At 43.0% G+C, this 17,753-nt stretch overlaps 1 protein-coding gene across 4 annotated transcripts in view; it reads left to right on the top strand.

Annotated features, from left to right (window-relative positions):
• Positions 1 to 17,753, top strand: part of COL15A1 (collagen type XV alpha 1 chain) — a 133,150-nt gene that overhangs the window by 66,884 nt on the left and 48,513 nt on the right. For 2 of the 4 annotated variants that reach the window (XM_040081876.1, XM_040081884.2), the window contains exons 13-16: positions 2,866 to 2,928; positions 4,949 to 4,984; positions 5,726 to 5,899; positions 6,073 to 6,225. In XM_040081876.1, coding sequence (XP_039937810.1) covers positions 2,866 to 2,928; positions 4,949 to 4,984; positions 5,726 to 5,899; positions 6,073 to 6,225 — 426 coding nt within the window. Of the gene's footprint in view, positions 1 to 2,865; positions 2,929 to 4,948; positions 4,985 to 5,725; positions 5,900 to 6,072; positions 6,226 to 16,434; positions 16,504 to 17,753 lie in introns of all 4 variants that reach the window. The other 2 variants (XM_040081901.1, XM_040081892.2) reach the window with 2 other exon arrangements.

Here is a 17,753-nt window from a genome sequence, read left to right as displayed (position 1 = left end):
ATAACCCAGTTGGCAGTTGATACAAAATCTTAAAAAGGTTTGGCCATCCAAGCAGAAAACAGGATCTTTTGTGCAAAAAGAAATTAGGCACCTGAAAGTCTTTAATATGGGATTCAAGGGTCAAGTGCAAGGAAAGCCAAGGAAACCTATTATTGTCTGCATATACTGATTGTAATATGGATGGCAGTATAAAATAAAAAAGTCTGAAATGCTGACCAGATTTCATCTAATTGATAAACTCCCAACAGTACTCTTTTCCTGAATCCAAGACAGATCAAATTGTATTGAGAATTACAAATGTAATTTTAAGAAAATGCATTGGCAATTCTTACAAAAAGACAGTTACCCTAATGTTTTATTTACTGGTTTTGAAAAAGTGCAGTGTTAGATTAGAAGGTTCTCTATAACAATTTTATTGCAATTCAAAATGTACCTTCAACTTTCCTGACTGTGGCTGTTTCTATATCTTTAGAATATAAAGTAGTTCGAATGGTCTAGGATATAGTATTAAAATTTGCCATAAAAGAATAATATAAAAAAGAATTAAAAGAAAATGGAGAAATAAATATTGATTCATCTTTTATTTTTAAAGATTAGTGTATTCCCTCTTGTGTAATTTGGGATTTCACAGGCAATAACATCAACTACTTGTAGACAGCCAGTTTTCTGATGCAACAGAAATCATAGTTTCAGGATAGTTCCTGGGAAACATATTAGTTGACAAAGTAGAAGTTAAATGTTAATAAGGCTAGTAAAGAACATTCTCAGAATAATCAGTCCAGGACAAATCTGCAGGCTGCTGAAGGAAAACTCCAGCTGTTAAGAATACAGACCCATGCATTCCCACAATTTCAGATGACCTAAGAAACTGTCATCCTGCTTTTCAAAGCTCTGCACACATTTGCACACTCTGGATAAAAGAAGTTAGATCAAGTCCTAGCAGAATTTTTTTGGCTGGGAATCCTCATTAGGTACCACATTAACACATTTATGTTATTAAGGGTTTTCAGCTGTGAATTCTAATTCCAGAAGACCAGCCAATCCCTTGAAGTTGGGGACAGGCTTAAGTCCTTGCTAAATCAAGAACTTTGTGATGTAACACCTCTTTTCTTAACAAACACATCTTGGAAAAGTTTGAGTAAAGACTGCATTTTGTAATCTGAAATAGCCCCACACAAACTGTGTCACAGTGCATCTCAGACTGATATGGTATTGATCTGATTAAATAAACTTTTTCTAAATGCTACATGAAATTAAATTGACTCATAACATTGTATAGGGATATTTTCTATCATAATTTTTGTTTGAGATAGTTCACAAATGTATTAATATACCCTGATGAAAATAACAACTGTCCCAGTGTTGCCTGCTAGCTACATAAGGGAGACTATTCCAAAGCTCTAAAGGAAATTAGCAATTTTAGCACAATGAAGACTAAAATTGCCAAGCAGTTCAGTGGAAGTAATCAGTAAACTTTAGAACAGTTATTGCTCTTACCTCAACCTCTTTTCTTATTCTCTTCTGTCTATGTAATCATGCCAAAATACAATACGAAAATGTTTGAAACATACTGAAAACATTTCTAAATATTCTCAATATTAAAATAATCCATTAGTTACTCTATGACTTGCAGTGCATCCTAAGAGCAAAAGCAGGGGCAGGGGGGAGAGAACCAGAAAAATGGGGCTTTGTGATAATTCTGAAAATATCAGAGGGAAACTATTTTTTCTATCTCCTTTGCTACACATTTATATCCTTCCCCAAAATAGATGAATAAATAAATATTATTAAGGATGCGCAGAGGCCAGAATACACCCCTGTAAATGTAGTTAAAAGCTTTCAGAGCCAAATTTTAAAAGTGTAGGCTAGGCTGCACAATATGCCTGTTACCTTACCTTCTGGGCTGGACTTCTATACCTGTACGGATTTATTGGTTGACCCTACAAACCCAGTGTTTCCCAGCCTGCCCGCTCACTCATATGCATGCAGGATGCAAGAATTCATGTATACAAGACCAGAAATTGGGTAGAGAACTTAATATACACTTTTCAAGGCAAAATTACAGTGAGATGTCATGAACAATATGAGCACCATCAGCCAAAGCAAAGTGGCAGTGCCTTTTCTTCTGCAGAAGGACTCTTTAGAAGTACTGCTCCTGAAAGTGTAGGAACGCATCTCCAGGCTCAGCTACCCAGGAACACCTGGCAAACTGAGTCTGAATAAGCTAAATGAGCTAAGTGCTGCCCCACACGGGGAGTTTAGGCCCAGCCTCATTGTTCCCACCTGAGGATATCACTGGAATTTTATGAATCAAGACCTCTGTCAACCTACTGGCTTTTCAGTTTGCAGTGACAACACAGAAGTCTCCTGTTTGACACCATTTTCTCCATATCACAACCGCTTTTAGTGATTCTACCACACAGAAAACCTGGCCACTGATTTTGTCAATACCAAGGTTTTCTCAGCTGGACTTGTCTAGCACTGGCATTGACAAAAGTGTGGATAACTGAGGTGCCTGGGGATTTCAACTCCATCGTGTCTTTTGCAGTGTTGTCAGAACCTGCTTGGATAGCACCATAATCTCTCATGCCAAGTTTATATTTACCATATGCTGGGATTTATTTTTGCTTGTTATTTTATGATTTTATTATATAGTTTTCTATTAAAATGCATTTAAATACTGGTTTGATACAGAGCCAAACTCTCAGAAGACAAGAAAGAATAGTGTTAAAACTTAGTGGTGGCAGGTGCTACACATTAGTCTTTCATAATGCTGTATCACCTTTTGGTCCCTAATACTTAAACACATGTTCTAGAAATCAAGCTCTCAGGTGACACCTGCTTTAGATTTACTGTCATCTACAGGGCCCTCAAGGTCCTCCTGGCCGTGATGGAGTGGTTGGCCCACCAGGATGGAAGGGAGAAAAGGTGAGTGAAATGTCTGTCTTGCTCCTACTTCAGTGGAAAATCTTTGTCGATTCTAGGCTGTAAAAACCATAAATAATTGTCCCTGCAGCACAATAACATCTGGCTTCAGTATTTTTTTAATAGAATCTAGATATTAATGGCTTATTAGAACACAGCTCAAAAGGCATTCAGAAATCCAGAATTTCTTACTGGATACTGTCTCATTTTCTGCAGCATGCAATATTCGATATGCAGTATGAACTACTCCATTGTGATTTGCCATTCAAAAGCCAATTGTGATGGTGCTCAGACAGGTGAATCTGGAGGGGGAAAGGGAGAGCTCCAGTTAGCCCAGCCTGGCACAGAGTGACAGCACATTATATGACAGGGGAGAAGAGCCTGAAAGAACACAAACCATTTAAATTGGCAAACAAGAGACAACGTTGTGGCCTATGCTGGCTGGACACAAGGTGCCCACCAATGAAAAGCTGATGCATCAAGATAAGGACAGAAAGATCACTCAGCAATTACTGTCACGGGTGAAACAAACTCGACTCGAGGAAATTAATCTAATCCATTGCTAATCAGACATCATTTAAGCACCATTTTTTGCACCCCACTTCAAGAAGGATGTGAAGAAAGCAGAGACAAAGGCTACAAGACAATTTTGTCCTCTAGGGAGCTTCAACAACACACCTTACACACACGAGCTTGAAAGTAAATTCCCAAGTGTACATTGTAAGCTCACACACTGTAAGGGAAATGAAAAGGCAACTCTTAAATGGCCAGAATATTGATTTATTTTTATCTCTGGAGGCTGAAGGTTCTGAGTTGTGATATCAAAAGCCTGAGGCTGATAAAAGTGCAGCACATATATGGGAACCAGCAACCATCCAGAAAGCACAGTATGTGTGCTACAAAGCAGGCAACTGAAACCCATGTCCATTGTAATCAGTGGTGTGTGTTTTACATGAGGGAGTCTAAGAACAGAAAGAAGTCTAGCTCAAGTAAACTGAACATGAATTGCATACTATAGGGGGAGACTGATGGGGAAAGAGAAGCAATTAAAGAGAAATTAATTTTTTAAAAAAACCGTAATCCTCAATAAAAAAGGACTACAATATTTTGCCACCCTGAGTCTTTTTGCTGCATTGTGTATATTTGATAAAGGTTCAATTAGAATTGAAATACTATGTGTCTGCACCTGTTCAATACAAGTAAAAGTATTTTTCAGGTTTTACTATTTTTTTTCTGAAAACCTGTATTTAATTTATATTGCAATACCTGTTTTATACATTATTCCAAATTAATCCAGAGAAGATAACAGGAAGAAACAACAGGATTCATTCAAAGTAAATTCAGCTTGTTCATTGGAGTGACATATGACATGGAGTTTAGCCATTTCATTTAGAAAAAAAATTATCATTTTACTCCTGTTGCTTACTCATTTTTTTCAGACTTTACTCAAGAAATAGTTCTGCTGAGTGAGTGAGGCCAGGATCTTGCCAACATAAAAGTTATTCCACTAGATTCAGAGCAATTTAGAAAATAATTATTTGTGTGCATTATTATTGTCTTTCTGTCTATTCCATGAAGTAGAAATGGAAACAACCAGTATGCAAATAAAGTATATAAAAGCAAATATTGATAAAATCTTGATTGCTGCAGAGGAACTTTAAAGTCTTCCTAGTCATCACATCCTGCGTTTGGAAGGGTGCCCGAGACAACTCGAGTGGGACCAGTTTCCAGTTGTGTTATATCCCATAAGAATTTTGATATCAATGTTCAGAAGCATGAGGATGTGACCTGCAATGTTTAATTCTGTGTGCTCCAAACCTTTAAAATCTGCAGCAATAATTAAAATACAAGATTGAGTCAAGTCAGCATACTAGACCAGAGCAATTAATGTTATTGTAATTTCTGAATTACAGATTGCTTTCTTTTTAACTGGAAGGTCTGATGTTTCAGATGAAGAAAAATATCATAAATATGTTGCCTAATCATCTTACTCTAAGTACTTAGAATTGATTTTCTTTTACAGGGTGATCAAGGTCTACCTGGTTCTGCTGGTGCAAAGGTAACAAAAAAGACAGTGTCTTTATAGAATGGCAGTATCATTGTGATCCAGCATATTACTGAAACGGGCCGAGAAATCTTAAAGTTTATTATTGTGCAACCTAGAAAAGCAGACAAACCTGGTTTCTCAGTTGACCAGCATGCTTCTCTATGAGGTGTGGTGTAGTCAAGTAACCCTTGCTGAACACTGCTCTATCACTCCACTTCCAAGTGGGGCTGGGGAAAGAGATGATAAGATGGAAAACAACTTGTAGGATGAGAAAAGACAATGTTTACTAAAGCAGAAAGTGAAAGTTTGCATGCATATAAACAAAGAGAAAAGAATTTAATCTCTACTTCCCATCAGTGAGTAATGTTCAGCCACTTCCCAGGAAGCAGTTGCTCCTAAGGCAAATACTATAAAACAATGAATGTCCCCCATTCCTCCTCCCTGCCTTAGCTTTTGTATCTGAGCTGGCATCATATGATATGGAATGCCCATTTGGTTAATTTGTGTAAGCTATTTTGGCCTAATTGTGTCCTCTCCCAGGATATTGCCCTCTCTCAGCCCACTTGATGGGAGGAGAAGATGAGAGAATTGTAAAAGAGATGGCACTAATGGTGTGCCAGTGCTTCTCAGCAGCAGAAAAAACACTGATGTATCACCACCTTTCTGGCTACAAATGTAAAGCACAACACTGTGAGGGCTGCTGTGGGGAAAACAAGCTCCAGCTCAGCCAGAAGAAATACATATGACCAACAGGTTGAAAGAAGTGGTGGTCCTTCTCTACTCTGCCTTCATGAGAGCCTGTCTGGAGAGCTGTGTCCAGTTCTTGGAGCCCCAGCACAAGAAAGGCATGCACATGTTGGAACTAGTCCAGGGGAGGGGCATGAACATGATCAGTGGATGACCTCTTCTGGAAATACTCAAGGCCAGGTTGGATGTGGTTTTGAGCTACCTGGTCTAGTGGAAGGTATCCCTGCCCATGGTAGAGGGATTGAAACCTTGATAAGCTTTCCAACCCAAACTGTCTGTGATCTTATAAATGTACTTACTTGCCTCTACTTAGGCATATTCAGTATATTAATGGACTGAATTTTTTATTTTAGGGTGATACTGGAGTCACTGGATCAATAGGCCCCAAAGGAGAATCTGGCCCTATTGGGTCTCCTGGGCCTCCTGGACCACCAGGACCCCCTGGGCCTCCTGGACCCCCTGGACCTCCTGGACTACCAGGACTAAGTTATCGCTTGGGATTTGAGGTATTTTGCTATTCCAAAGTTTGTTGTAGCGATGAATATACTTCCTACAGAAGAAAGAAAACGTGATCACCTGTGTAGAAATACACAGCATAGGTATTTAAGTCTGAATTGATGTCAGAGTAATTTGTTCTAGACTGAAATTTGCCAGGGAAATAAATACAGAGACACAAGTTACTCATTTCTGACCTCATGGTCTCTTCTACTTAAAACAATAATGTTCTATTAAAAGTATAAAATTGCAGATGTTACTTTTTCTACTTCTGAGAATAGTACCTTCATCATTTAAAAATATGAGATTGGGCAAGCTAAAGATGAGTTTTACATATGATTTCAGAACTGCTCATTTGGGTAATGTTGTTGGAGCAGAACATGGCTTTGCAGTAAAGAAAGGCAAGGGAAGAACACCCAGGTTCAAAAATGAGAGCTGCTGCCTTAACATATTTGTGAAGAGAGGTCAAGAAATTGTCAATATCAATATTTATATTTGTGTCTCCCCCTTTTTTCTCCTTTTTTTTTTTTTTCCATATAGTTTTCAATTCTAATTTAGCTGTTTGGCTCAGGAAAGTCTTTCCAAATATTTATATCATAATAAAGTTTGCACAGTAACTCAAGGCAGTCTCATCAGAGAAGTAAGAATCATTGACCAAAACTATTGGCCATCTGTAGAACAGCTGCGGTAAAGTGGTGGTGTTTAAGATACCAGTTTCCCTACATATTTCTCTTAGTTTCTACCCCAACTCTTTTGTATTTTTCTTTTCTTTACTCTACAGACACTTTGAGGTGTCACAGACATGACCACTAATACTTGTTTAGAGGCCTAATTTGTTTTCTGATGTCTGACTATAGAATATTGTACTATATACACTAGTGGTTAATAATCTCACTGATGTCAGTGAATTTCAATGGACAAAAATCTCTCTAGAAGTTCACAAGTTCTTAATTTCCAGCACTGAAATTTTTAGCAAGGAACAGCTTGAAGGCTAAGGACACAAACTCTGTCCTTTGCCTTGTCTTTGGCACACTACACTGAGACACAATCTCCCCTGAATAAATATCTACTTGTTTCAGAATGAGTTAAGGACCACCGGCATGTCACATCTTCATCCCAGGCCTGGTCTGAGTTTTAGCCCAGAATAATGGCTTCTTTGACTTACAGTCATCTTCTGTGACCTGTGAGAACCCATTCTTTAAGAGATTCTCCACTTTTCCCCATTAGCACTATTTGAGTAGAAGGCTACATGCCCTTATGTCACTAAAGAGTTCTCCTGAAATTCGGTGCTTAGGATCAAACTCTGCCACTTTTGATACCTAAGTCTCAGAGGAGTAAACTTAGCAGATGAGCAGAAGAGGGTGAAAACCAGGAGTCCCCACTTGTATGGATGCAAATGCAGAAGGACTTCAACTCTAACTGCAGTAACAATATCTTGACTGATTTCAATTCGAACTTTATCTAGTCCACACAAGATTGGCAAGATCATCATTTCCCTGAGAGGAATACTACTTTAAACAGGCTTGCTAGCTGTAGCTGATCTTTTGGATGCCCACCCCTGCCATCTGTTGAGGCAGCACTGTGGTCTGCCAGTTTGTTTGGGTGACACTACCTTTTGGTTGGCAGTCTGTTTATTGCTGTAACGCTGTTTCTGCAAAACACTCCTGTTAGCACTTGTTAGCATCTGTGATCAGCTATGTGCAAAAACGAAATGGCATGGTGTTTGCTGGCACTTATTCTTGCCAAAAGAACAGTTTGAGCTGCAGAAGGTACCTGGTAAACCCATTAAAAACATGCAGATGTCAAAAGAGATAATGTGTTATATCAAGCAGACATCAAGCACTCTCTTGAAGGGAAAAATAGACTGTCACAGTACAGTCAAGGGAAAGGGCCCAGAAACACACTGTTGTTTACCATAAGCAATGAGAATTTGATTACATAGGCCAAAGAGAATATGAGGAGATTTTCTGTTGGTGTTTGACACACTGATAACTGATGGAAGAGCAGAACGTCTGAATAACACTAATTCAGTCTCAGGTGAAATTGCACAAAAGGTGCACCTTCATGGTCCTCCAAAAGGAAGGACCTGATTCCATCTGTCCTTCTGTGTTTCTTACTCTTGTGAAGTTGGCAGGAAAGGCCAGAAGAAAATCTCTCTTTTTCAGTGGAGTCAATCAGGTGATGTTTTCCATACCTTTGGTGTTAAGATGTCATTCAATAGTAGCTGAAGGTCATCCAATTGGTCTCTCACCCTTTCCCTTACACTATCTCCTGAGTGCATCACAGCTGTGCTAAGCTGGGCCATTTCAAGTCACTTAACTGGCAGAAAGCTAAGTAGGCCAGGAGTACAGGTCCTCTAAACATGGTTAGCTGATACAAGGGCTTGTTGTCATTAGGAGACAATGACCTTTCCTCCTGTTCCTTCTCTCATCTGCAGACATTCCTGGCACATGCCTGCCCTTCACATGCACTAACATTCAGTATTCCATCAATTCACCCACTAACAAATTTAATTTACTAAAATTTTAGAGAGCACTCGCACCCCAAAGGGAACATATTTTCTGCCATTTTAGTCATCTAAAGGAAAGCGAGGGAATTCAACACATGATGCTGATGTGGCAAATGAAGGCTGTAGGGCTGTGAGCAGAGAAGTGAAACAAAGGAAGATTAAGATTTTCCCTTTTCAGAAAAGGGAAACAGTTAAGCCAGCACAGCTGCAGCAGAAACTGCGGCTGAAAGCAAGTGAACAGTTCCCTTCTGGCATGGTTCATCCAAATGTTTTGAAGCATGGTCTGACAAGCCAAGGGATAGGAACATGACAGGTGCTGGGCCTGAAACAAGTGATTATGGCAGCCTGCAATTTTATTTCTTTGTTGCTTTGGAACAAGCAGCTCTTGCTTCTACCATGGATCTGGAATGCCATAGAACAATGAAAGCTGGAGGGAAGTTGCTGCTTCCTGTGTAGTTTCCTTTAAAACTAATAAAAAATGTCAATGGGAAACGTCCATAGGTAGTCTGCTCTCAGGGACTCCCACTAGAAAGAGACTTCTTTCTGGAGATAGCAGAGGGTAGTGGAAATGGGCAGTGGGCTGGAGCAGATAACTTATAATGAAACTCTCATGGAACCGAGCTTGCTTAGTCTAGAGAGCACTCAGCTTTCATCTCTGGAAGGTTCCAAGGCCTAAACAAATGGCTTTTGACAGGAAGTTGGGTCGGGCAGCCTCTGAGAGCCCATTCAACATAATTAATTCTACAATTTGATGGTGGAACCCTTTTTTCTGCTCAGTTTAAGAAAGCAGTATTTTAGGCAGGAGTTCAGTATTTGACTGTGAGAATTAGGAAGAACCTTTATTGATGAAAAGGGATTGCTGACCTTAACAATCTGTTTGTAAGTACTCCTTGCCATAAATCTGTTCTGGTAACCCTTACTAGTCATTAATGTTTCCATAGCTAGGTGGCAGTTAAATGCTGTTGTCCTAGGTTACAATGTAAAATGTGCCCAAAGTATGTATTCTATCACCATCTACATGAAATGTTGTTGTGCACCACTGTTTCCCGTGCCCCCTCCCTCCAGACTATCTTCTGTTAATGGCCCATCAATACCGTCCTGCATGACTCATAGATAACTCTCCCCAGGAGCTATCTCTGTTTAATAGGCAATCAAGGACCCATTGCAAAACTGATAAAATGATATCAGTCCATTGTGAGATGCTCCGCCCAGGGGGAGGAGCCAAACATTCCCACCTGGATATAATCGGGGCCTTGGGACAGCACAGGCAGCCTTACCCACTGGATTCCCAGAGGACAAGAGCTACCAGACCTTTCTGCAAGAACACTGCTTCAACAAGACCACTTCATCTGGACTGCCACCACCACGGTTTCAGGTTGTATTCTGACTCTGTCAGTGATCTTTTGTACCATTGCATGTGTTTTATTTTATTTTACTTTTTTTTTCCTCTCCTATTAAATTGTTTTTCTGACTTGGAGTCTCTCGCTGGTTTTGCCTTCAAGCCAGCACATATATTTTGGCGCCCAACGTGGGGCAGGAGGTACTGAGAAAAGTCAGAATTACAATTTTGTAGTGAGGAAAAAAGAAACAGCTGTCCGCTATGATGCTCAACATGCTTTCATATATCTTATACCTAGCTCTCTACATTTTCCCACACATGGGGCAGTATTTGCCGGTCTTAATGCTCATGTGTAGACCAGGGTATGGTACCAGAATTGCTGTATTGGTCTATTATGTTTATTGTATGATAACCTCTGAGGCAATGAGCATCATTCGGAATATATACTCTATTTTGTGTTCTTGTCCTGGTCCAGAATGCTACATCTGGGCTCTCAATAATCGCACCCAGCCCCTGTGGGGAGGGGTAAAGAATGATTTTTTCCAGTCTTTTAGGTATGGCACAGCAGTTTTCAAAAGTATTGAGTTCTCTCTAGGTGCCAAGGACAGCATAATATTGTTATTAGTTCTGCTTTGCCTTCTCTGCACGGCCTGCACCATGTTTAGAAATCAAACACTACATGGGGTGGTGCAGCGTCTCCTTGAGGAGGAGGGAAAAAGAAACAAATGCAAAACAACGGCATCCGTGTCTACACAAACTGTCGTAGAGGAAACAGGAACCGCATCTATGCAGACTGTCACAGAAGAGAAAAGAACCAAAAACAGGGCAACAGTTTCTGCATCTACTCAGACCATCACAGAAGAGAAAGGAACCAAAAACAAAGCAACAGTTTCTGCATCTACTCAGACCATCACAGAGGAGAAAGGAACCAAAAACAAAGCAATAGTGTCAGTGTCTACACAAGCTGTCACAGAGGAGAAAGAAACCAAAAGTGCCATCAGCATCTCCACACAAACTGTCACCGAAGCAGAACAACCTAAACCAGTGGCAGTTGCCCCTGTTCAGAAGAAGCAATCAAAGAGCAAATCAGTCCGCATAATGACTGATGAGAATGTGGCAGGACCTTCGCACCCAGCAGAAGAGACAGAGCCAGAGATCATCACCCGCTCTCTATCCCTGGGTGAACTGCGTGACCTGCGGAGGGAATTCACCCGCCAGACAAACGAGTCCATCCTAACCTGGCTGCTCCGCATCAGGGACGCTGCAGCCAATGACACCATTCTGGATGGAAGTGAGGCCAGGCAACCGGGATCGCTGTCTCGGGATGTGGTCATTGACCAGGGGATCGGGAGAACCCAACAAACTCTCAGCCTCTGGCGGCGACTGCTAACAAGTGTGAGGGACAGATACCTTTGTAAAGAAGACCTCCAGGTGCACCAAGGAAAATGGAGCACAATGGAACAAGGTACCCGATGCCTGAGGGAATTGGCTGTGCTGGAGATCATTTTCTCAGAAGACGAGAGATTTCCTAAAAGCCCAGATGATGTCCAGTGCACATCGCAGATGTGGTTGAGATTTGCACGGCTTGGACCAGAGATGTACTCCCGTTACCTGGCAACGCTGCAATGGAGGGAAGGTGAGGACAAGGTGGGCGTCTTGGTCAATAAACTAAGAATTTACGAGGATACTGTCACCGCCCCATTTCGTACCCATGTCTCATCCGTGGAAACAAGGCTGGCTGAGCAAGTCCGGAGCTTGATTGAAGAGGGCCATCAGAAACTAAAAAAGGAACTTAAGGAAGAAATTTACCACATCTCGCCAGAACCAACAAGAGTCTCTGCCATCAGGAGCAGGTACCCACCAGCCAGGGAGAGAGGATACACTCCACGGGGTAACCTCTGGTCTTTTCTTCGGGAACATGGAGAAGACATGAGGAATTGGGATGGAAAACCCACCTCCTCCTTGGCAGCCCGGGTACGTGAACTGAAGAGAGAGACACCTACCACGAAGAGCTCATCTAGAGCCAACACTGCTCCAGTCTCAAAGGCACAGAACCCCAGACAGTATAAGAAGAATGATATGACTGATCCACTTGAAGGGACCTCAGGAACATATTTACAGGAAGAAAGCAACGTGTACCATGACCAGGAATAGGGGGGCCCTGCCTCTAGCCAGGTAGAGGAAAGGGACAATCGGATCTATTGGACTGTGTGGATCCGATGGCCTGGCACATCTGACCCACAAAAATATACGGCTTTGGTTGACACTGGTGCCCAATGTACCCTGATGCCATCAAGGTATGTAGGAACAGAATCCATTTCTATTTCTGGAGTGACAGGAGGGTCCCAGCAGCTGACTGTATTGGAGGCCGAAGTGAGTTTAACCGGGAATGGATGGCAAAAACACCCCATCGTGACTGGCCCAGAGGCCCCATGCATCCTTGGCATAGACTACCTCAGAAATGGATACTTCAAAGATCCAAAAGGATATCGCTGGGCTTTTGGGATAGCTGCTGTAGAGACAGAAGACATCAGACAACTGAGTACCTTGCCTGGTCTCTCAGATGACTCCTGTGCTGTGGGACTACTAAGAGTTGAAGAACAACAGGTACCAATCGCCACAACAACAGTACACCGACGGCAATACCGCACCGACAGAGACTCTGTGACTCCTATCCATGAGATGATTCGGAAACTGGAGAGCCAAGGGGTGGTCAGCAAGGCTCGTTCACCTTTCAACAGCCCTATATGGCCAGTGCGTAAGTCCAGTGGAGAATGGAGACTGACTGTGGATTACCGTGCTCTGAATGAAGTCACCCCACCACTAAGTGCTGCTGTGCCAGACATGTTGGAGCTTCAGTACGAGCTAGAGTCCAAGGCAGCAAAGTGGTATGCGACCATTGATATTGCCAATGCCTTCTTCTCCATTCCTTTGGCAGCAGAGTGCAGGGCCCAGTTTGCCTTCACCTGGAAGGGCGTACAGTACACCTGGAACCGACTGCCCCAGGGGTGGAAACACAGCCCCACCATCTGCCATGGACTGATCCAGACTGCACTGGAAAAAGGTGAGGCTCCTGAACATTTACAGTACATTGATGACATCATTGTATGGGGGAACACAGCAGGGGAAGTCTTTGAGAAAGGAGAAAAGATCATCCAGATTCTGCTGAAAGCTGGTTTTGCCATTAAGCGAAGTAAAGTGAAGGGACCGGCCCAAGAAATCCAGTTCCTGGGAGTAAAGTGGCAAGATGGACGGCGGCAGATTCCCACTGAGGTCATCAATAAGATCATCGCCATGTCCCCACCGACCAGCAAGAAGGAGACACAAGCTTTCCTAGGCGCCATAGGTTTCTGGAGGATGCACATTCCTGAGTACAGCCAGATTGTGAGCCCTCTCTACCTGGTCACCCGCAAGAAGAACGATTTCCACTGGGGCCCTGAACAGCAGCAAGCCTTTGCCCAGATCAAGCAGGAGATCGCTCATGCGGTAGCCCTTGGCCCAGTGAGGACGGGACCAGATGTGAAGAACGTGCTCTACTCAGCAGCCGGGAACAATGGCCTGTCTTGGAGTCTTTGGCAGAAGGTGCCTGGGGAGACTCGGGGCCGACCACTGGGATTCTGGAGCCGAAGCTACAGAGGATCTGAAGCCAACTACACTCCCACAGAGAAGGAAATCTTAGCCGCCTATGAAGGACTTCAAGCTGCCTCGGAAGTAATTGGCACTGAAACGCAGCTGCTTTTGGCACCTCGACTACCAGTGCTGGGATGGATGTTCAAGGGAAAGGTTCCTTCCACACATCATGCCACTGACACCACATGGAGCAAATGGATTGCCCTCATTACACAGCGCGCCCGTATTGGAAACCCGAATCGCCCTGGGATTCTAGAAATTATAACTAACTGGCCTGAAGGTGAGACTTTTGGATTATCTTTTGAAGAAGAGGAAGAACAAGTGACACGTGCCGAGGAAGCCCCACTGTATAACGAGCTACCGGAGACTGAAAGACAATATGCCCTTTTCACTGACGGTTCCTGTCGAATTGTAGGTGCTAACCGGAAATGGAAGGCTGCAGTATGGAGCCCCACACGACGAGTTGCACAAGCTACTGAAGGACAAGGTGGATCAAGTCAAATTGCAGAACTTAAAGCCATCCAGCTAGCTTTAGATATTGCCGAACGAGAGAAGTGGCCAAGACTCTATCTCTACACCGACTCGTGGATGGTAGCTAATGCTCTGTGGGGATGGCTGAACCGCTGGAAAAAGGCCAATTGGCAGCGCAGAGGGAAACCCATCTGGGCTGCTGAGATTTGGCAAGACATCGCCGCCCGAGTAGAGAAGCTGACCGTTAAGGTTCGACACGTGGACGCACATGTGTCCAAGAGTCAGGCTAATGAAGAGCATCACAACAACGAGCAGGTGGACAAAGCCGCCAAGGTGAAAGTATCACAGGTGGATCTAGACTGGCAACACAAGGGAGAAGTATTCTTAGCCCGTTGGGCCCATGATGCGTCTGGTCATCAGGGGAGAGATGCAACATACCGATGGGCCCGTGACCGAGGGGTGGACCTTACTATGGACAACATCTCACAGGTCATCCACAACTGTGAGACCTGCGCTGCAATCAAACAGGCCAAGCGGGTAAAGCCTCTGTGGTACGGTGGACGATGGTTGAAGTACAGGTATGGGGAGGCCTGGCAGATTGACTACATCACCCTTCCCCAAACCCGCCAAGGCAAGCGCTATGTGCTAACTATGGTGGAAGCCACCACTGGATGGTTAGAGACCTACCCTGTACCTCATGCTACTGCTCGGAATACTATCTTAGGCCTTGAAAAGCAGGTCTTGTGGAGACATGGCACTCCTGAGAGAATCGAGTCAGACAATGGGACCCATTTCAAGAACGGCCTTATAAACACCTGGGCTAGAGAACATGGCATTGAATGGATATATCACATCCCTTATCATGCACCAGCTGCCGGGAAAGTTGAACGGTGCAATGGGTTACTTAAGACTACCCTGAAGGCGCTCGGTGGGGGGACTTTCAAAAACTGGGAACTGAACTTAGCAAAGGCCACCTGGATGGTCAACACTCGAGGGTCAATCAATCGAGCTGGTCCTGCCCAGTCTGAACCCTTGCACACAGTGGATGGAGATAAAGTCCCTGTGGTACACATGAAAGGCATCTTAGGAAAAACTGTTTGGATTAATCCCACATCAAGCAAAGGCAGACCCATCCGTGGGATTGTTTTTGCTCAAGGACCTGGTTCCACTTGGTGGGTAATGCAGAAAGATGGGGAAACCCGTTGTGTACCACAGGGAGACCTAATTTTAAGTGAGAACTGAGTGTAGGGTTTCATTCTGTATATGTGTATATTTATCTATCTAGCTGTAAGAATGTATTAATTTAGGTATAATGTAGATGGTCATAGAATAAGGGGTGGATTATGTCCTAGGTTACAATGTAAAATGTGCCCAAAGTATGTATTCTATCACCATCTACATGAAATGTTGTTGTGCACCACTGTTTCCCGTGCCCCCTCCCTCCAGACTATCTTCTGTTAATGGCCCATCAATACCGTCCTGCATGACTCATAGATAACTCTCCCCAGGAGCTATCTCTGTTTAATAGGCAATCAAGGACCCATTGCAAAACTGATAAAATGATATCAGTCCATTGTGAGATGCTCCGCCCAGGGGGAGGAGCCAAGCATTCCCACCTGGATATAATCGGGGCCTTGGGACAGCACAGGCAGCCTTACCCACTGGATTCCCAGAGGACAAGAGCTACCAGACCTTTCTGCAAGAACACTGCTTCAACAAGACCACTTCATCTGGACTGCCACCACCACGGTTTCAGGTTGTATTCTGACTCTGTCAGTGATCTTTTGTACCATTGCATGTGTTTTATTTTATTTTACTTTTTTTTTTTCCTCTCCTATTAAATTGTTTTTCTGACTTGGAGTCTCTCGCTGGTTTTGCCTTCAAGCCAGCACAGCTGTACAGAAAAATACTGCTTAGAAATGTGCTTAAACACAGTACATACCTTCTCACTTCTGCTTGATGCTCTTCGGTCTGAAGTGCTGGAGAAATGGTGTGAAATTGGCAAGACAGTAAAGACCAGAGATTCTGTAAGGAAGACCAACATGTTTTTATCACATTTGAGCAAAGTGTATCTCCAGAACATCATCCATTTGTCTCAGAAAAAAAGTTAATGAGAAAAGATTAAAATATTTGTATTCAGTATGTTTCCAGTTTTTACAGAACTTCAGAAAACAAAGCAGTTGAAAAAAACCAAAAACAACAAACCAGGGGGAAAAAAAAACACCAAAAGAAAAATTCTTAAATTCTGTAGCATTTTGTCTCTTCCATTAGGATATGGAAGGATCTGGTAGCATTGACCTGTTAAGTGAGTCAAGAATTCCCAGATCAAGGGGGCCAAAAGTGAGTGGGTGTTTTGGGGGAAGGAAATATAATTTGTTGTTGGGTTGTTTGGTTTGTTTTGGGATTTTTTCCCAAACAGAAGTTTCCTCCATTCTGCTTTTTGGAAACATATAGCCCTAGTCAGCTCTAGATTGAGAGTCACTATACTGAAGTGGATTCACTTGCCATAGAATGTCGTTAAAATAACTGTTTCCACCAAAACCTCTGAATGGAATTTCTCCAATTTTTCATCAGCTAATTTTTTTTTTTCCTGCTCTGATATATTTTTGAGATACTAAAGGGTGAAATAAGGGTTTTCATGTTATCTAGTGTTGTAATGCATTAATTTGGTTTATATTGTGTTTCATTGGATTTGTAATGTTTCCCCTGTTCCCCTTGGAAACTGTATCACGTGGTTTGTCCCTGCTCAGCTGCGCCCATCCACAGCACTGGAATGTAACCCAACTCTGTTCCACTCCCACCTTATTCCTGGTTGGGTAATGGCCTGTGCCTGCCTCTAGGGTGAGTGTCCTAGGAGAATTTAGCTCCTCTCCCCCTTTTAAAAGATTAAAGAGGGGGTTTGGGTCCTCAGTGGTCAGACCTAGCCAAGGTCTTACCCAGTTTAAGGACCGACACAACTGCTGGACATCTGCTAAGGTCTTGATGTTATTTTTGACAACCAATTTTTGCTGCACAATGGTCCGCTTACCAATCTCCAGACCCAGGTACTTCCAAGACGGCATCCTTTGAATCTTTTCCTCCTGAAGCTCGAACCCTGCAGCAACCAAAGAATCGATTGTCAGGTCAAGTGCGTGGGATAGTAAGTCATCATTGGGGGTACACACGAGCACATCATCCATGTAGTGCAGGATGATGGCTTCTCCTACAGCTGCGTGCACTGGGGACAGCAGGGAAGAGAGGTACCACTGACAAATAGATGGCAAGTTTTTCATCCCTTGGGGAAGAAATTTCCAGTGGTATCTTTTCCTCGGGGCTTCTCGGTTGAGGGTATGAACTGAGAAGGTGAAACATGGGACATCGTCAGGGTGCAGAGAGATCTGGAAAAAACAATCTTTGATATCAATAATTGCCAAATTCCAATTTTGGGGGAGCATTGCTGGATATGGCATCCCTGGCTGGAGAGAACCCATGTCCTCAATGACATTATTAATTTGATGGAGATCGTGGAGGAGCCACCACTTGCCTTTGTTTGCCTTTTTGATAACAAAGACTGGGGAATTCCACGGAGATGTGGTTTCTACAATGTGGCC

The sequence above is a fragment of the Hirundo rustica genome, chromosome 1 (assembly GCF_015227805.2).
Source record: "Hirundo rustica isolate bHirRus1 chromosome 1, bHirRus1.pri.v3, whole genome shotgun sequence".
Taxonomy (NCBI): Eukaryota; Metazoa; Chordata; class Aves; order Passeriformes; family Hirundinidae; genus Hirundo; species Hirundo rustica.
This window is presented reverse-complemented; position numbering and strand designations above follow the sequence as displayed.